The sequence below is a fragment of the Heterodontus francisci genome, chromosome 3 (genome assembly GCF_036365525.1).
Source record: "Heterodontus francisci isolate sHetFra1 chromosome 3, sHetFra1.hap1, whole genome shotgun sequence".
Lineage (NCBI taxonomy): Eukaryota > Metazoa > Chordata > Chondrichthyes > Heterodontiformes > Heterodontidae > Heterodontus > Heterodontus francisci.
In genome coordinates this window covers 19,645,746-19,669,198 of record NC_090373.1, presented here as the reverse complement: position 1 = coordinate 19,669,198, position 23,453 = coordinate 19,645,746, and the positions used below count along the sequence as shown (strand labels likewise).

Genomic DNA, 23,453 nt, shown 5'->3' with positions numbered 1-23,453 from the left:
CTCTTGCACATTCCCACTTACTTCAGCCCACCATTGGCGGCTGTGCCTTCAGCTGTTTAAGGCCCTAAACTCTGGAATTCCCTCCCTTCGACCCCTTCCTCCCTTAAGGCACTGCTTAAAACTTAACTATTTAACCAAGTGTTTGGTCACCTCCCCGAATGTCGTCTTTGGCTCGGTTCTTTGATAATCGCTCCTGCAAAGCATCTTGGGGCATTTTGCTATTTTAAAGGTGCAACATAAATGCAAGTTGTTATGTTTGTGGCTGGATAACAAATGCATATTGATTGAAATGGTTTGTAGAGCAGACTGTTAAGTGTTCAAGATACGTTGGTGTTGATTCTGGAGCACTGTCTTCATACAATGGTTATTTGAAGCTTTATTTCAAATTGATGACAACAAATTGTTGATTCAGTATTGCACCGAAAAGGTAATAGATCTAAACACTAGTGTAAAGGAGTATTTTTGCTATTCAGTTTAGTGTCACAGTCATGCATCAGTGCTAGTTTCTAGAAGCACCCTAACATAAATGCATCTCTTTTACCAGATTGGAATTTGCTTTTAAGCAGCAATTACATCGAAATTTAGGGGTTAAGTTGCAATTGGCTTAAATAGAGGTCAAAAACAGAACTAAAACAGGAAACTTTAAAGTTCAGATTGATTAATGATATTGACGTTAAGTTTCTGGAACAGCTGGTGGACCGAGAGACACAATATAAAACATTCGATGCTGTCTCAAGCACAGCAGAGGGCCAAATTGATTGAACATGCTTCAAAAAAATAACGGAGAATAAAGACAGCATGATTTATTGATGCTATATAGATTAATTTGATGCCACATTGCACCATAAAGCTCAATAGTGCTTGTTGATTTGTGGGATCTCTCAATGTAGTCAAGAAATATAGTGAAGTGGATTTGTCATGCTTATTGAGTTATAAAACAAAGTCTTGTAGCCGTTATTTAAAAATTGGTGCTTGGAATGGTTAAATGCAACTCCACCCCACCCTACTGGCACACAGTGAGTTTAAAGAGTTCACACTGTTAGAACGTTAGTCAATATTGTTTGAATCATGCAATAACTAGCATGCTCAGTGACATATGTCAACAAGTTATACATTAAACAAGAAGAAAAATGTAAAACAATAATAAAACCAAAAAAATCATTTCTTTGGTGCTCTGGCTGCCAGCAATAAATTTACTTCAAGGATTGAGACCATCTCTCTTTAGCGTGATAAGGACACAGGCTGTCAGAAGACAGCCTGTAAACAGCGATGGAATTGTTTTCTCAACTTCAATTCCCGAAGCTTGAGGCTAAGCAGGTTTGACCTTTTAACAAATTGAATGCTTTCCTCTAGGTCACGGTGCTGTGCTGAATGCTGATGGTGATGTTGAGCTTGATGCAATCATTATGGACGGTAAAACACTAGCCTCCGGAGCAATCTCCTGTGCTAAGAACATTTCTAATCCGGTGACACTTGCCCGCTCAGTCATGGATAAGGTACAGTTTTCCCCATTTCTTTTCTTGCAGAAAATGCTTCAGTCAGCGGTCTAGCTTCCAAAGGAACATAATAGAAAACCTCCGGGACAAATAAGTTCCTGTTACTGACGAACAAACATCTATGTAAGGAGTCAGCCATGACTCACTTGATAAAACTCTCGCCTTTGAATCAGGAGGTTGTGGGCTCAAGGCTCAATCCATAAGATTTAATCCAGGCTGACAATTCAGTGTGGTACTGAGGGAGTGCTGCGCTGCTGGAGGTCCTGTCTCTTGGATGAGATGTTAAACCAAGGCCACAGCTGCTCTCTCAGGTGGATGTAAAATATCCCATTGCACCATTGGGGTGCAAGTACATAGTTCCCTGAAAGTGGCAACACAGGTAGACAGGGTGGTGAAGAAGGACTATGGCATGCTTGCCTTCATCGGCCGAGGCATTGAGTACAAGAGTTGGGACGTCATGTTACAGTTGTACATAACGTTGATTAGGCCGCATTTGGAGCACTGTGTGCAGTTCTGGTCACCGCACTACAGGAAAGATGTGATTAAGCTAGAGAGGGTGCAGAAAAGATTCACAAGGATGTTGCCTGGTTTGGAGGGCTCGAGTTATAAAGAGAGATTGGATAGGCTGGGTCTGTTTTCCCTGGGGCGAAGGAGGCTGAGAAGGAACATGACCGAGGTATATAAAATTATGAGAGGCATAGATAGAGTAGATAGCCAGAGTCTGATTCCCATGGTAGGGGGGACTAAAATTAGAGGGCAGAGATTTAAGGTGAGAGGGAGGAGGTTTAAAGGGGATCAAAGGAGTAAATTTTTCACACAAAGAATAGTGGGTATCTGGAATGAGCTGCCAGGGGAGGTGGTAGAGGCAGAAATAGTAGCAACATTTAAGAGGCATCTGGACAGGTACTTGAATGAGAAAGGCATAGAGGGATATGGAATTAATACAGGCAGATGGGATTAGTATAGATAGGCATTATGGTCGGCATGGACCCAGTGGGCCGAAGGGCCTGTTTCTATGCTGTACGACTCTATGACTGTATGACTATTTCAAAGACGAACAGGGGATTTATCCTCCTCTCTTGGCCAATATTTATCCCTCAACCAACCACTGGTTATTATCACATTGGGACCTTGCTTTGAGCAGACTGGCTGCTGCATTTCCTACATTACAACAACAACTGCTCTTAGACTGCACTTCATTGGCTGTCCTGAGGTGGGGAAGGGGTGAAAGCAGAATGTGGGGAATAGAGCAGTCACAGTCAAGGGCCCTGTCAATCACAGTGGAGAGTAATCCTTGGTTGGGGAAAAGAGAAGGCATATTGAAAGCTCTCGTATGGAAGATTACATCATCAGAACAGATACAACAGAGGCTGGGGAAACTGGGAGAATGGAATAGAGTCATTACCAGGAAGCAGGATGTGAGGAAATGTAGTCAAGGTAGCTGTGGGAGTTTGTGGGCTAATAGTAGATATCGGTCAACAGCCTATCCCCAGAAATGGAGATAGAGAAGTCACAGAAGGGAAGAGAAAAGTCAGAGATGGATTATATAAAGGTGGGGAAGGGGTGGAAATTTGAAGCAAAATTGCTGAAATTGTCCAGTTTAAGGCGAACGCAGGAAACAACACCAATACGGTCATCAATGTACCAGAGAAAGAGGTTAGAGAAGGGATCTGAGTAGGACTAGAACAAAGATGTTCCACATATCCCACAAAAGGACAGACATAGCAAGGACCCATAGCAATGCATTTTATTTTGAGGAAGTGAAAGGAATCAAAGGAGAAGTTGTTTACTCTAAGAACAAGTTCAGCCAGGCAGAGCAGGGTGATGGTGGATGGGGACTGGTCAGACCTCATTTCAAGGAAGAAGCGGAGATCTCTCAGACTGCAGAGAGATTGGACATCCAAGGTGAAAAGGAGATAGTTAGGGACAACAAACTGGAAACTGGTAAAGTGGTGGAAGGTGTCAGAAGAGTCACGGATATAGGAGGGAAGAGACTGAATAAGGGGAGAAAAAATAGAGCTGAGATAGGAACAAATAGATTTTGTGGGGTATCACAGACTGAAGTGATGAGTCTACCAGGGCAATCGCCTTTGTCGGTCTTTGGAGGGAGATAGAAGCAGGCTGTGTGGGGTTGGGGGAATATTAGATTGGAGGGCAAGCGGGGAAATCTCCAGCGGGAGTAACGTCAGTAACGCTCTGGGAAAAGATAGCTTAATATTCGGTGGTGGGGTCATGGTTTGGGGAAGATAGGAGGAGGTGCTGGAGAGTTGGAATTCAGTCTCTACAAGGTAGAGGTCTGTCTGCCGAACGAAAACAGCACTGCCCTTATTAGCAGGTTTAATGATAGTGTCAGGGTTGGTTGCAGAGTAGAGTTCTTTCCACTTTAATCCAGCAAACTGCCTCAGGCCCAATCTCAGAAGAGCAACCCTTACTGCACTGTTGCGATATTTTAAATTTCCTGCACTCGCTGTAGTGTGAGTGGAATAGCTGATGAGTTTGGTTCTGGACTAAAAGAAGTCATCAGATCTAATCCCACCAAATCATGAATTTGAATCTGTGGGCTATGAGATGGTATTAGATTGTCTCCTTAGTGTCTTTCAGGGAATGGAGCATGTCACCCCACCTGGCCTAGCCTACATAGGACTTCTTTCTACAAGATGCTGGCTGGTACCACCTCAGAAGTGACTGTACATCACAAATTAAAAAAAATAAGCTTGGTCTTTCGATTTGCGATTGTCAATCACGGGGCAGAATTAAGGACAGCTTCAAGTTGTGGGCTATCTAAAGTCACTCACATGGGATCCTTACAGCTAACAGAGGAAACCTACATCCCTAACTAACACAGATTATCTGGTCATTATCTTATTACTGTTTGTGGGATCTTGCTGTGTGAAAATTGGCTGCCACGTTTCCTGCATTAAACAGTGATCACACTTCAAAAAGTACTTCATTGGTTGTAAAGCACTTTGGGATGTCTTGAGGTTGTGAAAAGTGCAGTATAACTGCAGGTCCTTTCATTTTATGATGTGCAGTGGAAGGTTTCTTTTTAACTAAACATTTCTTTTTGCAAATTTGGCACTGATCAAAGTGAAGGATATTAGTGCTAGGAAATGGAACACTTTTCGATATCAGTATTAAGCAGCCTCAAGTACAGCACAGTTAAATGCTTGGGTAAACCCAGCGTTGCTGCACTCCCAGTATGGAACCTTGTTAGAACCAGGGAGCAGGTCACAGAGTCAGCCCCCTAATTTCAATGGGCCTATCTTCAACCCGCACTGGTGCCAAACAAAGGCACCACTCAGGCAGACACAGTCTGACAGTTATACTATTCCCTGCATCCCTGCCCCTCCACATCAGCCGTTCCATGATGTCTGAGGGTGACAATGCCGACTGGAGTCCAAATTAGAAACTCCATCAGCTAGGCCAAGGCTCCAGTAGTCATGAGAAGCATAATGATTGAAATGGCTCACTGTTACAGAGATGAAAGGAACAAATGAAGATCCTTAATGAGAAAACAGAGGAAGGACAAATTTCTGACATCAACAACAACTTGCATTTATGTAGCAGCTTTAATTTAGTAAAATATCAGGAGCATTATCAGACAAATAAAAACAGAAAATGCTGGAAATACTCAGTTGGTCAGGCAGCATCTGTGGAGAGAGAAACATAGTTAACGTTTCAGGTCTGTCACCTTTCACTCTGTTTCTCTCTCCACAGATGCTGCCTGACCTACTGAATATTTCCAGCATTTTCTGTTTATTTCAGATTTTCAGCATCCACAGTATTTTGTTTTTATTGTCAGACACATCTGACACTGAGCGACATAAGTAGATATTAGGGCAGATGACCAAAGCTTCGTTAAAGATGTAGGTTTTAAGGAGCATCTTAAAGGAGGAAATCGAGGTAGAGAGGTGGAAAGGTTTAGGGAGGGAATTCCAGAGCTTGGGGCCTAGGCAACTGAAGGCACGGCCACCAATGTAGAACGATTAACACTGGGGATGCTCAAGAGGCCAGAATTAGAGGAGCACTGATAACTCAAAGGGTTGTAGGGCTGGAGAAGATACAGAGATAGGGAGAGGAGTGGCTATGGAGGGATTTAAACACACAGATGAGAATTTTAAAATTGGATGTTGCTGGACCGGGAGTCAGTGTAGATCAGCGAGCACAGGGGTAATTGTAATTTAGTGTAGTGCTGACTTCACCTTTAAGAAACTTTACCTTTAAGCGACCAAGTCAATGATGTAACTGATGACATCATCATACATATATAAGGAGGAGACACCATTTTGAGAGCTGCATTCAGCACATGGCTTGCAAAGAGCATGCACACGAGTGAGGAAAAGACCTGGACCTGAGATCATACTACGTAGATATGTCAGACAATAAATAGTGTTTGTGTTGAATCTGAATATAAAGCCTGTGGCAATCATTTAATGAAGACTTAAAGGCATAGCACAACACTACAGTGATGAGTGACGGGGCTTGGTACAAGTAAGGACACAGGCAATATAGGAAATTACATTTTTGTATTTTCATTTGTTTATATCTGGAGTTAATGAGGTAGGATTAAAATCAATGCAAACACATATTTATCTATTGTGAGATTAATTCAGCCAAAATCAATGAACAATGTCTGTTGCTTTACTAAAACAAATCATATTCTCAGTAACAACTTTTTCACAGATGAGGCATAACCCCATCTGCTTTATTTCTGGTAAATTCTTCAATTCTGTTTATGTGTTTGATAACCTCTCAATGGGAACAACATAAAAAAACTCTAAAATAAAATTTACATTATTAACCAGTCAAACAATGATAAATATTTTATTAGTGACATAGTTTTGTATTAAGTACTTACCAAATCATGGAATGAAAAAAGCCATTTTTGGCTTATTGGATCTTCATTTTCCACAAACTATGTTCAATCTGTGTAATAAACTTACCAACTTAATTGTCTGCAGAATAAATCTGCGTAAGTACTTTCTAATCCCTAAATGTAATGGTGAATAATCCCAGATTGTCGATCTGTCTCCAAGTCGCCACTATCTTGGCTGCGACTGGCTACCCTCCACAGACAACCCCATTCTCTTGCCCCCATACTCGACCCCTCTTGCCCCAGTGCTAAGGGCTCAGTGTTACCATGGATACTTCAGCCTTGAATTCTGATACCTATCAGATCATTCTCCCTAACTGTTGGAAATGTGTTAATGAGCAACACACTGATTGCTTTTACTGGACTCTCTCACATTTCTCCCACTCTGGAGAAGCAATTATTTTAGTCTCCAGTTTCATTTCAGATGTGTTGGGTTTGATTTTGAGCCTGTGTCCTGTACTTCAGTGCTCAAAACCTGCTTTACACTTATACATGGTAGTTCATGGAGGCCTGCCTCCTTGCCTTGGGGAGTGATGACCCTCAAGCTATACATCACCAACTGTCTCTCTAATGGGGAGAGATGTCTATGGTCCTTTGGGACTATGGCTAGAGCACATTTATATTATAAATGTCTCTCCACATATGTAATAACTGGATCATGTCTACTCTTAGTGAAAACAAGTTCAGCTCCACACGTGTCTATTCATAACATTGAATCCTGCTGTTGCACTCCTCCAATTCTGGCCTCTTATCCCTAGTTTCCTTTACTCCACCATTGGCAGCTGTGCCTTCAGCTGCCTTGGCCCCAAGCTCTGGAATTCCCTCTCTAAACCTCTGCACCTCTTTATCTCTCTCTCTCTTTCTTTAAGCCACTCATTAAAACCAACCACTTTGACAAAACTTTTGATGACCTCCCCTAATATCTATTTAATAAAAACAGAAAAATGCTGGAAATACTCAGCAGGTCAGGCAGCATCTGTGGAGAGTTAACATTTCAGGTCAATGACCTCTCATCAGAACTGACCTGAAATGTTAACTTTGTTTCTGCTGAGTATTTCTAGCATTTTCTGTTCTTATTCCAGATTTCCAGCATCTGCAGTATTTTGCTCTAATACTTCCTTGTGTGACCTGGTGTCAGATCCCATTTGATAACGCCTTGTGATATCAATGCAAGTTATTCTTCTCAGAATCCTTTTCAATGCATCAATGTCTTTACAAGAAAAAAACATATATTCCTGCAGCTTTTAGACCCTATGCTAGTTCTAGATGTAGATGTGCATTGAGGAATAAAAACATAAGAAATAGGAGCAGGAGTAGACACTACAGCTCATCCTGCCTGCTCCACCATTCAATATGATCATTGCGAATCTTGGCCTTCAATTCCACTTTCTCGCCCACTCCCCCGTATTGCTTGATTCCCTGAGACAAAAAATCTGTCTATCACATCCTTAAATATATTCAATTACGGAGCATCCATTACCCTCTGGAGTAGAGAATTCCAAAGATTCACAATCCTTTGTGTGAAGACATTTCTCCTCATCTCAGTCCGAAATGATCAGCCCCTTATCCTGAGACTGTGCCCCCATGTTCTTGATTTCCCACCTAGTGTCTACCCTGTCAAGCCCCTTCAGAATCTTAGAACCATGGAAAGTTTAAGGCACAGAAAGAGGCCACTTGACCCATCGTGTCTTTGCCGAAAACCAATCCACCCATTCTAATTCCACCTTCCAGCATTTGGTCCGTAGCCCTGTAGATTACAGCACTTGAGGTGCATATCCAAACTCCTTTTGAATGAGTTGAGGGTTTCTGCCTCAACTACCCTTTCAGGCAGTAAGTTCCAGACTCCAACCTCAATCTGCGTGAAAAAATGTTTCCTCATCTCCCCTCTAATTTTTGTACCAATCACTTTAAATCTATGCCCCCTTGTCACTGACCTCTCTGCGAAGGTGAATAGGCCCTTTGCCTCCATTCTATTCAGACCCCTCAAAATTTTGTACATTTCAATCAGATCTCCCCTCAGCCTTCTCTGTTCCAAGGAAAACAATCCCAGCCTATCCAATCTTTCCTCATAGCTACATTTTTCCAGTCCTGGCAACATCCTCATAAATCTCCTCTGTACCCCCTCGAGTGCAATTTCACCCATTCTGTAATGAGGTGACCAGAACTGCACACGGTACTCAAGTTGTGGCCTAACCAATGAGTTATACAGTTCCAGCATAACCTCTAAAATAAAAGCAAAATACTGCGGATGCTGGAAATCTGAAACAAAAACAAGAAATGCTGGAATCACTCAGCAGGTCTGGCAGCATCTGTGGAAAGAGAAGCAGAGTTAACGTTTCGGGTCAGCGACCCTTCTTCGGAACTGACAAATATTAGAAAAGTCACAGATTATAAACAAGTGAGGTGGGGGTTGGGCAAGAGATAACAAAGGAGAAGGTGCAGATTGGACCAGGCCACATAGCTGACCAAAAGGTCACGGAGCAAAGGCAAACAATATGTTAATGGTGTGTTGAAAGACAAAGCATTAGTACAGATTAGGTGTGAATATACTGAATATTGAACAGCAGCAAGTGCAAACCTGAAGAAAAACAACCTGAAAAAAACAGTGGGTAAGCAAACTGAACAAACTAAGATGAAATGAAATAAATGCAAAAAAAGATTGTAAAAAATGTAAAAAGGAATGTAAAAAAAAAGGAAGAAAAAATAACTAAAAATGAAAGTAAAGTGGGGGGCTGTCATGCTCTGAAATTATTGAACTCAATGTTCAGTCCGGCAGGCCGTAGTGTGCCTAATCGGTAGATGCGATGCTGTTCCTCGAGCTTGCGTTGATGTTCACTGGAACACTGCAGCAATCCCAGGACAGAGATGTGAGCATGAGAGCAGGGGGGAGTGTTGAAATGGCAAGCAACCGGAAGCTCAGGGTCCTGCTTGCGGACTGAGCGGAGATGTTCCGCAAAGCGGTCACCCAGTCTGCGCTTGGTCTCCCCAATGTAGAGGAGACCACACTGTGAGCAGCGAATACAGTATACTACATTGAAAGAAGTACAAGTAAATCGCTGCTTCACCTGAAAGGAGTGTTTGGGGCCTGGGAGTGTTTGGGTTTGGGGAGACCAAGCCATCCATGTCTCTGCTTTCAAGATGTCTGCAAACGGGACATGAAGTCCTGTGACATTGGCCACAAATCGTGGGAGTCAGTTGCTAGCGTTCGCCAGAGCTGGTGGACAGCCATAAAGGCGGGGCTAAAGAGTGGCGAGTAGAAGAGACTTAGCAGTTGGCAGGAAAAAAGATAGAAGTGCAAGGAGAGAGCCAACTGTGTAACAGCCCCGACAACCAATTTTATCTGCAGCACCTGTGGAAGAGTCTGTCACTCTAGAATTGGCCTTTATAGCCACTCCAGGCGCTGCTTCACAAACCACTGACCACCTCTAGGCGCTTACCCATTGTCTCTTGAGACAAGGAGGCCAAAGAAAGAGAGGCCTCGGCTAATAAAGGAAAGGATTCTATATGCCTTCTTAACCACCTTATCGATCTATCCTGCTACCTTCAGGGATCTGGGGACATTCACTCCAAGGTCCCTCACTTCCTCGACACTTTCAGTATTTTCCATTAATCATGATTTCCTTTGCCTTGTTTGACCTCCCCAAATGTATCCCCTTTTTTTTCTCTGGGTTTAATTCCATTTGCCACTTTTCTGCCCATCTGACCAGACCATCAATATCTTCCTGCAGCCTACAGCTATCCTCCTCGCTATCTACCACACAGCCAATCTTTGTGTCATCGGCAAACTTCTTGATCATGTCCCCTACATTTATGTCCAAATCGTTAATATATGCCACAAAAAGCAGGGACTTAGTACTGAGCCCTGCAGAATGCCACTGGAAACAGCCTCCAGTCGCAAAAACACCCATCAACTATTATCCTTTGTTTCCTGCCACTGAATCGTGTACGTTTCATTGAGATCATCTCCCATTCTTGAAACTCCAGAGAGTATAGACCCAATTTACTGATCCTCTGATCAAAGGACAACCCTTTAATCTCAGGGACCAATCTAGTGAACCTTCGCTGTGCTGCCTCCAGTGCAAGAATATCCTTGCTCACATATGAAGAACAAAACTGCATACACTACTCCAGGTGAAGTCTCACCAAAGCCCTGTACAATTGTAGCAAGACCTCTTTATTCCTGTACTCCAATCCACTTGCAATAAATGCCAACATGCCATTTGACTTCCTAATTTCTTGCTGCACCTGCATGCTAACTTCCTGTGTTCCTTGTACAAGTACACCCAAGACCCTGTGAACATCAACATTTACAAGTTTCATGTCTTTTAAAAAAAATTATACTTTTCTATTCTTACTACCAAAATGAACAACCTCACACTTCCCTACATTATACTCCATTTGCCACCTTGTTGCCCATTCACTTTATCTCTTTCCAGCCTCTTTGTGTCCTCCTCACAGCTTGCATTCCCACTTAGCTTTGTATCATCAGCAAACTTAGATACATTACTCTCCGTCTCTTCATCTAAGTCATTAATATAGATTGTAAATAGCTGAGGCCTCAGCACTGATCCTTGTGGCACTCCACTTGTTACAGCCTGCCAATTCATTGCTTCTTGTCCATGAACCAATCTGTTGTGTCTTTGTCACCATAAAACTTTTTAATGTATGAAGGATTTCTGTCATACAGTACTCCTTCTGGCAATTGCACAGTCACACTATTTCCCTTCTTGGCAATAGGATCTTAGGATAATATGGTGTATCCATCTTACTCGGACTCTCCCGTCTCAGCAATACTTTATCACCTGGTATCACATCAGACTGTCGAGCTCTCCTTCTGTGGTCTGCATAAAACTTTGCAGCACCCTTTTTCTCAGCATCATGATCTCGAACCTCCTGATCAACTCTAATGTCCCTCAGCTCTGTGGCCCATTGTCTGAATACAAAGTGACTGATAGCCCATGTTTGTAAATATTTCAGTCAATGCAAACACTGTTTTGTCCGCTGTTGTAGACTTCATTACTATATACTCATAATAAACGGCTGTAATAGTCAATCACCACTAGTACGGACTCTCCTGATGGAAATGGACCGAAGAATTCAACTGCGACATCCTCCCATGGTCCAGCCGGTAACAGTGTACTGCATACTAGTTCTGGTGGATTGGATCTACTGACAAGTTGACATCCATGACATGTTTTGACAAACTGCTGCACATCTTTCTCCATTCCTGTCCACCATACTTTAGTTTGTAAGTTTTGCTTAGTATCAAGCACTCCCAATTGACCCTCATGAGCTAGCATCACCAGTCTAGGCCTAAGCTTTTGTGGCACTATAAGTCTGTTATCTCTGAGAATACACTTCCCAATTATGCACATTTCATCTCATATAATGATGTATGCTCTGAACGGGCAATTCTTCCAATTTCCAGCTTGCATTCTCTGTCTGATGTCATCCAATTCTGGATCTTTGTCTGACTCTCTAGGTGTCATTGCTCTGGTGTAGCATGAACTGCCACAAACCGCATGAATGATTCAGCTTCCTTCTCTGGTGAAGATCTGTGAGCTTGATCCTCCCTCAGTAGAGATAACAGCGAGTCAGCAATGTTCATCTTTCCAGTAATGTGAACCACCTTGTACTTGTATTGCTGGATTCTCAAAACCCATCCTTCAATTCTAGCACATGGTTTGGATCTCGGAGAATAAATCATCTGTAATGGCTTGTGATCCGTCATTAATTCAAACTTGATGCCGAACATGTATGCATAGATTCTTTCACATGCCCACTCCAATCCTAGGGTCTCATTCTCCATCTGAGAATATCTTCTCTCCACATCTGTCAGACATCTGCTTGTATAAGCAATGATTCTTGGGCCCTCAACATACATTTGCACCAGTACTGCTCCTAATCCCACTGGACTAGCATTTGCAATGACGTTCATTGGTGCATTTGGATCATAGTATCTCAGTGTTCGAGCACTTGTCAGGCTGTCTTTCCAAGATTTGAATGCTGCTTTCTATTCTTCAGCAAATCTGAACCATTCATTCTTTCTGGATAACTTCCTCAATGGATCAGCCAGGGTAGTGAAGTTTGGGATATACCTCGCACAGTAGTTCACAAGTCCCAGAAAACTTCTCAAGCCGTGGACATTGTTTGGTTCATGTGCCTCTGCTATTGCTTCTATCCTGTCTTTGGCAGGATTGATTCCACTGCTCGTGAGTTTACAGCCCATGAACCTTAACTCTGTTCACGCTCAGCCAGCACTTGTCTGCATTTAAATTAAGTCCTGCTGACTGCAATCTCGCCAATACTAATCTCAACCTCTCTCCATGTTCCTCTCTATTGGCACCATGAATAATGATGTCATTGGATGTTCCCGGGATTCCTTGGATCACTTTATGGATTTTGTGTTGGTAAATCACTTGTGCCACATTAATGTCAAATAGCAATCTCTTCTATCAGTAAAGTTCATGATGAGTGACAACAGTTGTCACTTTCCTTGAATCAGGATGAAGCTCCAGCTGATGGTATCCCCATTTTAAGTCTAATTCGAAGAATATCTTGCTTGTTGACAACTCTTGACCGATTTTGTCCACAGTGGGAATTGGGTGACATTCTCTCACCACCGTTTCAATTACCTGTGTCATATCAACACAGAGTGAAATGTCACCATTTGGTTTAGACACTACCACAACAGAGCCCACCCATGGTGTTGGTCCTTCTACTGGCTCCATGATGTCTTGGTCAACCAGTTCCTTGATCTTTGCCTCAACTTTCCCTCTTAGACCAAAAGGTGTTCTGCGTATAGGCTGAGCTACAGGCTTCACGTTCTCGTCAATGGTTAATCTCACTAGGCAGTTGTGCAACGTCCCAATTCCTTGAAACACTGGTCCAAACTCCTGCCGAAACCTGCATAGGATTTCACTGAATTCACTTTCAAGTCAATGTGTAACATCCCCAAGGCTTGGCCGGTTTCTCTACAAAGAACAGGGTCACCATTCTTCAGCTAGAAGTGCCGAATTGACGATTCATCTCAGCCTCCTCCTGAAGACCCCAGCATCACAGATGCCAGACTTCAGCCAATTCGATTCACTCCGCGTGATATCAAGAAACAACTGAAGGCACTGGATACTGCAAAGGCTATGGGCCCTGACAATATTCCAGCAATAATACTGAAGATCTGTGTTCCAGAACTTGCTGCGCCCCTAGCCAAGCTGTTACAGTACAGCTACAACACTGGCATCTAGCCGGCAATGTGGAAAATTGCCCAGGTATATTCTGTACACAAAAGGCAGGACAAGTCCAGCCTGGCCAATTACCGCCCCATCAGTCTACTCTCAATCATCAGTAAAGTGATGGAAGGTATCATCAACAGTGCTATCAAGCGGCACTTGCTTAACAATAACCTGCTCAGTGACACTCAGTTTGGGTTCCGCCAGGGCCACTCAGCTCCTGATCTCATTACAGCCTTGGTTCAAACATGGACAAAAGAGCTGAACTCAAGAGGTGAGGTGAGAGTGACTACCCTTGACATCAAGGCAGCATTTGACTGAGTATAGCATGAAGGAGCCCTACAAAATTGAAGTCAATGGGAATCAGTGGGAACACTCTCCACTGGTTGGAGTCATACCTAGCACAAAGGAAGATGGTTGTGGATGTTGGAGGTCAATCATCTGAGCTCCAGGACATCACTGCAGGAGTTCCTCAGGATAGTGTCCTAGACCCAACCATCTTCAGTTGCTTCATCAATGACCTTCCTTCAATCTTAAGGTCAGAAGTGGGGATGTTCGCTGATGATTGCACAATGTTCAGCACCAATCGTGACTCCTCAAATACTGAAGCAGTCTGTGTAGAAATGCAGCAAGACCTGGACAATATCCAGGCTTGGGCTGATAAGTGGCAAGTAACATTTGCGCCAAACAAGTGCCAGGCAATGACCATCTCCAACAAGAGAGAATCTAACCATCTCCCGTTGACATTCAACGGCATTACCATCGCTGAATCCCCCACTATCAACATCCTAGGGGCTACCATTGCCCAGAAACTGAACGGGAGGAGCCATATAAATACTGTGGCCACAAGAGCAGGTCAGAGGCTAGGAATCCTGTGGCGAGTAACTCACCTCCTGACTCCCCAAAGCCTGTCCACCATCTACACGGCACAAGTTAGGAGTGTGATGGAATACTCTCCACTTGCCTGGATGGGTGCAGCTCCAACAACACTCAAGAAGCTCGACACCATCCAGGACAAAGCAGCCCGTTTGATTGGCACCCCATCCACAAACATTCACTCCTTCCACCACAGACGGACAGTGGCAGCAGTGTGTACCATCTGTAAGATGTACTGCAGCAATGCACCAAGGCTCCTTAGACAGCACCTTCCAGACCCGCGACCTCTACCAACTAGAAGGAAAGGGGAAGAAATGCATGGGATCACCACCACCTGCAAGTTCCTCTTCAAGGCACACGCCATCCTGACTTGGAACTATATCGCCGTTCCTTCACTGTCGCTGGATCAAAATCCTGGAACTCCCTTCCTAACAGCGCTGTGGGTGTTCCTACCTCACATGGACTGTAGCAGCTCAAGAAGGCAGCTCACCACCACCTTCTCAAGGGCAATTAGGGATGGGCAACAAATGCTGGTCTAGCCAGCGATGCCCACATCCCATGAATGAATAAAAAAAAAAATCCCTCCTCAATTACTATGAATTCTGTCTCCACATTCTGATCCCCAGCTCTCACACTCACAGTGAAACATCCAACAGCTTGAAATGGAGTTTTAGATGTGTATCGATAAAGCTTTTTGGCACTTTTTTGAGATGTGCACGTGATTCTCTTTGTCTTCAGTTCTTCCCACAGTGCTCTGCTAATGACATTACTGTCACTGCCTGAATCTACAATAATGTTCACTTCAACACCTCCAACAATTACTGGAATTTTCTCAGAGTTGCTTCCATTGACAGAAAACATGTATCCACGATTGCTATCTGTGTCTTCACTCTCTGCATCTTCTTCAACTCATCTCACAGTTGCACTACTTCCATCTCTCTTTCCTTTACATGGTTTTCCAGGCTTCCTGCGCTGTTCAGCTTTGCTTCAGGACTTCTTGGCAAAATCATCTCAGCCCCCACATTTTCTGCATATCTTTCCCTTGGCAGGGCAGCGATCATTTCTTCCATAGTGCCCTAAGTGCCGCATCTGAAACACACTCTCAGATTTTTGCTGTTTACTTTTACATGTACCTGGATTCCGATGTGACATTTGATCAACCTCAGATTTTGTCGTGCCGATGGTGGAAATGGGTCCACGTTTCACACTGTGAACTTGTCCATCCACTGCTTCCAATACAGCCGCTATTTTCAAAGTGTCATCCAACGTTAAGTCACCTCCTCTTTCCAGAAGCCTACACCTCATCCTATCTAATTTGCAATGTTGGACCACCTGATCCATTATCTGGCTATTCAGATCCATCACAACATAATTGTATCCATCCAACTCCTGCCTCAAACGAGTCACAAATTGGACCACTGTTTCCCCTCTTTCTGTCTCATTTGATGGAAAACATGCCTTTGGAATGTGGTATTTGGCGTCACCACATAATGGTCCTTCAAAGCTTTCACTGCACATTTATAATATGCTTTTTCTCCCATGTCAGGCAATGTCTTGCATGTCTCCCTCACTGATGCACCCATATTGAACAGTAATAAGGCCTGTAATTGTACTTTCTGCACCTCCGTCACCCGTCCAAAAACAAACCACGGCTGTCAGTATACGCTTCAAACTCCTCCAGCCATGCTTTCCATTTCACACTGACCAAACTGGCATCACTTGTCAGATCAAACAACTCAATTCCCCGGACTGCAGACATATCATCTCCAGCAAATGCTATGACACAATCCTAAATATCTCCAAATGTACCTGTGTAATGTTTCTTTCTGATATCCTCTTTGCCAATGACGGGTTTTCTCGTAAGTTTAAAAAGAAAGATAAATGTTTATTAAACAACACCAGAAATATATGCAACAACACCCACTGTCACTCTCATACAGGTACACAGACATTCAAGAAAAGATAGAGATTATAAAGATAACATGCGTTAGGTCTGATGATTTGTAAAGAGTTCTCTGCTAAACTTTTCTGCTAAACGAAAAGTTTTCCCTGGGGTGAAGACTTGAAACATTGCAGGGCTGTAATCTTTTCCCTTGCTCATTGAAGAAAGATTTGGGAGGTTTAGGAAGATGGATGCAATTTTGAAGACTGCCCTTGTTACATTCCAGACGTAGGTCAATGGAAAAGTCCTGATACAATTTCTCAGGTAGGGAGTTCAAGGCCAAACTCCAGTCTCTGCCTACATGTAGTTTAAAGATGGTGATCTTAGGCAGGGTCCTTCCTCTTTGCTGCAATAGATGGAATCATCAATTTTGAGCTAGTAACTGAATTAACCAACACTGATTCCGCTCTGATTGTTCCCAATCACGCTACCACAATCTTTTCTCCTGATTGGTCAGTTTGAATCTGGACTGCTTTGTCGTTCCTCAAGCCTGTTTGGGTTTGTTTCATAAGATCAGTTTATAATTCATAATTTCGCCTTGTGTGAGTGTGACACCAGGAATATTTATTTCCCAACCTTGGTCACCCAGGTTGCTAAAGGAAGTGGGGGTGGAGATAGCAGAAGGGTTTTTCATAATCTTCCAATCTTCCCTGGATACAGGGGAGGTGCCTGAGGATTTCAGGGTGGCAAATGTGACACCTTTATTGAAGAAAGGGTATAAGGACAGTCCTAGCAACTACAGGCCAGTGGTGGGTAAGGTTTTAGAAACAATAATCAGGGAAAAATCAACAGACACTTGGAGAGGTTCTAGTTAATTAAGAACAGCCAGCATGGATTTGTAAAAGGGAGCTCATGCTTGACTAATCTAACTGAATTTTTTGATGAAGTAACAGAGAATGTTGGTGAAGGAAATGCGCTGGATGTTGTTTATATGCATTTTAAGAAAACATTTGATAAGCTACCACATAAAAGGCTGGTAAACAAAATTGACGCTCATTGAATAAGAGGATCAGTGTCCAATTAGATAAAAAATTGATTTAAGTACATAAAACAACGAGTTATAGTAAATGGTTGTTTTTTCCCAGACTGGAGGATGGTAGACAGTGGTGTTCCCCAAGGGTTAGTGCTGGGACCACTGCTTTTTTGCTGTTTATAAATGACTTGGGTCTTGGAATACAGATTGAATTTCAAAATTTGGCAATGACACCAAACTTGGAGCAGTGGCAAACAGTGAGGATAATATGAACCGCCTGCAACAGGACTTGGATAAGCCAGCAGAATGAGCAGACAGGTGGCAGATGGAACTTAATACTGACAAGTATGAGGTTATGCATTTTGGCAGAAGGAATAGGGAGAGGTAATATAGACCTAATGGCACTGTTCTAAAGAGTGTGCAGGAACAGAGGGACCTGGGTGTGCATGTGCATCGATCTTTGAAGATGGCAGGACATATTGAGAGAATGGTTAGTAAAGCATATGAGATCTTGGCCTTCAGAAGTAAGGACGTTATGCTAAACCTTTATAAAGCTCTGGTTACGCCCCAACTGAAGTATTATGTCCAGTTCTGGTCACCACACTTTAGGAAGGATGTGAGGGTCCTTGAGAGGGTGCAGAGGAGATTTACCAGAATGGTTCCATGGATGGGAGATTTTAGAAGGTTCGATTGGAAAAGCTGGGGTTGTTCTCCTTAGAGTAAAGGAGATTAAGAGGAGATTTAATAGAAGTATACAAGATTATGACAGGCTTAGATAAGTTAGACAAGGAAAAACGTTCCCATTAACAAATAGTGCAAGGCCTAGAGGACACAGATTGAAAGTTTTGGGCAAGAGTTGCAGGGGGAATATGAGGAAGAACCTTTTTACACAGCAGGTGGTAATGAGCTGGAACTCACTGCCCACAAGGATGGTGAAAGCGGAGATGATCAATGTCTTCAAGAGGAAATTGGATGGCCACCTGAGAGAAATAAACTTGCAGGGCTACGGGGATTGAGCAGGGGAGTGGGATTGACTCGATAGCTCCGTGGAGAGCCAGCATGGACTCAATGGGCTGAATGGCCACCTTCTGTGCCGTAAATGATGCTATCACTCCATGACCTTGCAACCATGTCTCTGTAATAGCGATTGGATCTAAACCATTTGTCTCTATTCGTGCCACTGGTTCATCCATCTTATTTGACAGGAATCTATATTCAAATGAGGATATCATTTATCCAATTTGCTCAGTGCCTAGCCCATGCTGTGACTAATCATAAGATTATGTTCGACAGGCTTTGTAAACTGAAGGCCTGATGTTATCTCTGGTGCTATCCCCTGCTTCATTTTCATTTTCCCCTTCCTTGATTGAGGAAAGACCTGCTCTTTCGTACTCCTCCATTGTCCTTTGACCTTTTGGTCAAAGCCAACCTGTGACCTTTAGATGTCCTAGAGATGGGTTGGCCATGGTTGCCAATGCTGGTTCATCTCTGGTCAAAACAAAAGTAACAAATTTCATTATCCGACAATAAGTATTACATTAACACCCCAAACAACATCCTTAAATCATCAGTGCACGTCCTTATTGTGTGGTTACTAATATTGATGTTGGCACATTCTTTAGTGTTGATTGCAGTGACTGTGGCCTTGATTAAATCAATTAATTCCTGTCTCTGCATTTTAATAGACTATTGCTAATTTCTTTTGAAAAGCATAATTGATTAGCACGTACAATGTGAGGTTATATCATTATTTGCCAATGATGTCTGAAAAGCCGCAGAGTAAGTGATTGTCCACTCTGATGACCATAATCATTCTCACAAAAACATGGAATTCTCCTTGGAACTATCTTCCCCCAGTCACAATCTTCAATGACAGTTGTATGGGGGAAGGAAGGATCAGTCATTTCCCGCCTTCCTAATCTGGTTTAGGATTGCGACATTTAGCTCAGAGTTTAGTTTTATTTCCACTTTTTCTTGTTTCCTTTTGCCCCAGCTGCTGACTGATGCACTGATTGTCACCCATTCTCTGAAAGCCATTCTCCCTGTGTGAAGCTGGATAGTTTCCTCTGGGATCAGATGCCTGATTTTGGGGTGTAACTCAGGCTAGACCAGGAGGAACGGTGGGTGAGGATCTGTTATCTCTGCTCACTTAAAATAAAAACACAGATCATGCTAGAACCTTCTAAATCACTGGTTAGGATCAGCTGTAGTATTGTGGACAATTCTGGGAATCACCCTTCAGGAAAGATGTAAAGCCTTAGAAAAGATACAGAGGAGGTTTACCAGGATATTACCAGGGATGAGGAATTTCAGTTATGAGGAAAGGTAGGAAACATAAGGTCTGTTCTCTTAATTTTCTCTATTCCAAGGAGGTGACCTAATGGAAATTTCCAAGATGATGAGAACTTTTGATAAGGTAAATAGAGAAAACCATTCTGTTTGGCGAGTGGGTCAATAACCAAAAGGTTATAGATTTAAAATCTCTGGCAAAAGATCTTGGGGAAAGATGAGGGAATGTTTTTCATTCAGAGAGCTGTTGAAATGTGGAATGCTCTACCTGAAGAGATGGTGGAAGCTGATTCCAAAAAATAATTTTAAAATGGGAATTGGACAGACGCTTGACGATGAAGAACTTAGTGTTACAGACAAAAAGCTGGAGTGTGGGACATAGCACAATTGCTCTTTCAAAGAGCCATCGCAGACATGATGTGGTGAATGGCCTCTTATTACGCTGTATGTTTCTATGATTCTTAATGCCTTTCTGGCAGCAGTGAAAATGGGTCAGGCTGCCTATTCAAATATTTAAGTTTAGCTGGGACATCCTGCATGCAAGTTCCTGACAATAAGACAGGTGGTGCACTCTGTCACATATAATGAGCATCCAGCATCGTTAGGAAGTCAGAAATTGCTGACAGTTAGTTAAAGGGCAGAGTAATAGCTTTCTATGTTCTCAAGTTATTCCTACTCCTTTGGTGCCGCCAATGGGTTTTCCATTGGGAATTCCCTTCTCTGAGCTGTTTGGAGAAGGAAGTGGGTGACCAATGGAGTTATACCAGACAAGTCTGTTTGCAGCAGTGCTATTCTGTATTGACCTCCCTCCCCCTGCTCCATTTATCCTTATTCCCAGAAGATTAGTCCATGCAGAGTTGCTACTTCCACAGTGGGCTGTGACAAGCAGGCGGAGTGTCATAAACATGGTTGGTGAATGTCTGACTAACTGCATGGCTGAAAGTTTTTCTGAATGTATCCCAGTCACAGTTTGTCACACTCGCAATAATGCTGCATGAAAGGAAAGCAGGCCAGAATGATAAACTACCAGCCTAGCCTGGGTGCACCCATCAATATGCCGGCAACTATCTACAGGGATTGGCACATCTTCTTGCCAAGGGACAACGGAGAACTCTCTTCACAGGTTCCAGGTTGGCAAAGAACTAGCTGTCCCATCTGCTTCAAGGACACCTGCAACAAGCAGGTATCATTTAGCTGGCACAGCTAGTGCCAGTACCTGGCAGCTGCAGTCTCAAACCCTCTGGCTGCAGTGCACACAATGTGGATGTGCCAAGGGGTGGCAAGCAGGACCACCCTCCTCACTCAACCACATCACTCAGAACCATCTCCCATTTCAGCAGCCATCAGAGAGGGCTTTTTTATGTGTTCATGGGATGTGGGCATCGCTGGCTAATCCAGCATTCATTGTCCATCCCTAATTGCCCTTGAGAAGGTGGTGGTGAGCTGTCTTCTTGAACCGCTGCAGTCCTTGGGGTGTAGGTTCACCCACAGTGCTGTTAGGAGGGAGTTCTAGGATTTTGACTCAGCGACAGTGAAGGAACAGTGATATAGTTCCAAGTCAGGATGGTGTGTGACTTGGAGGGGAACTTGCAGGTGGTGGTGTTCCCATGCATCTGCTGCCCTTGTCCTTCTAGGTGGTAGAGGTCGTGGGTTTGGAAGGTGTTGTCTAAGGGGTCTTGGTGAGTTGCTACAGTGCATCTCTGAGGAGGTGGTGGTGTAGTGGTATTGTCACTGGACTAGTAACCCAGCGACCCAACCCAGGGTATTGCTCTGGGGACATGGGTTCAAATCCTGCCATGGCAAAAGGTGGAATTTGAATTCAATAAATAAAAATCTGGAATTAAAAGCTAGTCTAATGATGTCTATGAAATCATTGCTGTAAAAACCCATCTTACTCGGTCTGGCCTATGTGAGACTCCAGACCCACAGCAATGTGGTTGACTCTTAAATGCCCTCTGAAATGGCCTAGCAAATGGCTACGAAGTCAATAAGGAATGAAACTGGATGGACCACCTGGCATCGACCAAGGCACCAGAAACAACGCAAACCCAGCAACGCTCTCCTTACTAACATCTGGGGGATTGTGCAAAAGTTGAGAGAGCTGTCCCACAGACTAGTCAAGCAGTAGCCTGATATAGTCATACTCACTGGGGAAATCATACCTTACAATGGCCCAGACACCACCAGGACAGACCCAGCAGAAGTGGCGGCACAGTGGTATACAGTCGGGTGGGTGTTGCCCTGGGAGTCCTCAACATTGACTGTGGACAGCAGGTCAAACGTGGGCAAGGAAACTGCCTACCACCCTTAGCTGATCAATCAGTACTCCTCCATGTTGAACACCAATTGGAGGAAGCACTGAGGGTTGCAAGGGTGCAGCATGTACTGTGGGTGGGGGACTTCAATGTCCATCACCGAGTGGCTTGGTAACACCATTGCTGGCCGAGTCTTAAAGGACATTGATGCTAGACTGGGTCTGCGGCAGGTGGTGAGGGAAAAATATACTTGACCTCGTCCTCACCAATCTGCCTGTCGCAGATATATCTGTCCATGACAGTATTGGTAGGAGTGACCACTGCACAGTCCCTGTGGAGATGAAGTCTCGTCTTCACATTGAGGATACCCTCCATCATGTTGTGTGGCACTACCACCGTGCTAAATGGGATAAGTTTCAAACAAATCTAGCAATGCAAAACTGGATGTCCATGAGGCGCTGTGGGCCATCAGCAGCAGCAGAATTGTACTCAACCACAATCTGTAACCTCATGGCCCGGCATGTCTCCCACTCTACCATCACCATCAAGCCGGGGGACCAACCCTGGGTTCAATGAAGAGTGCAGGAGTTGCACCAAGCATACCTAATAATGAGGTGTGAACCTGGTGAAGCTACAACAGAGAACTACTTGCATGCCAAACTGCATGCAATAGACAGAGCTAAACGATCACACAACCAACGGATCAGATCTAAGCTCTGCAGTTCTGCCACATCCAGTCATGAATGATGGTGGACAATTAAACAACTAACTGGAGGAGGTGTCTCCACAAATATCCCCATCCTCAATGATGGGGGAGCCCAGCACATCAGTGCGAAAGATAAGGCTGAAGCATTTGCATCCATCTTCAGCTAGAAGTGCCGAGTTGATGATCCATCTCAGCCTCCTCCTGAAGTCCCCAGCATTACAAATGCCTGATTCACTCCGCGTGATATCAAGAAACTACTGAAGGCACTGGATACTGAAAAGGCATTGGACCCTGAAAATATTCCGGAAATAGTACTGAAGGCCTGTGCTCCAGAAATTGCCGGGCCCCTAGCCAAGCTGTTCCAGTATAGCTACAACACTGGCATCTACTCGGCAATGTGGAAAATTGCCCAGGTATGACCTGTACACAAAAAGCAGGACAAATCCAACCCGGCCAATTATCGTCCCATCAGTCTACTCTCAATCATCAGTAAAGTGATGGAAGTTGTTGTCGACAGTGCTATCAAGTAGCACTTGCTCAGCAATAACCTGCTCACTGACACTCATTTTGGGTTCCGCCAGGGCCACTCAGCTCCTGACCTCATTACAGCCTTGGTTCAAACATGGACAAAAAAGCTGAACTCAAGAGATGAGGTGAGAGTGACTGCCCTTGACATTAAGTCAGCATTTGACTGAGTATGGCATCAAGGATCCCTAGAAAAACTGGAGTCTGTGGGAATTGGGTGAACATCTACTCAGCACTTCTGGCTGAAGATGGATGCAAATGCTTCAGCCTTGTCTTTTACACTGATGTG

The 23,453-nt window shown here is 43.7% G+C and overlaps 1 protein-coding gene across 1 annotated transcript in view; it reads left to right on the top strand.

Moving 5' to 3' along the window:
* si:dkey-103j14.5 (isoaspartyl peptidase/L-asparaginase) overlaps positions 1–23,453 on the top strand; it is a 272,215-nt gene that overhangs the window by 59,024 nt on the left and 189,738 nt on the right. The window contains exon 2 of the mRNA XM_068017146.1: positions 1,354–1,496. Within this exon, the coding sequence (XP_067873247.1) occupies positions 1,354–1,496 (143 nt within the window). The remainder of the gene's footprint in view (positions 1–1,353; positions 1,497–23,453) is intronic.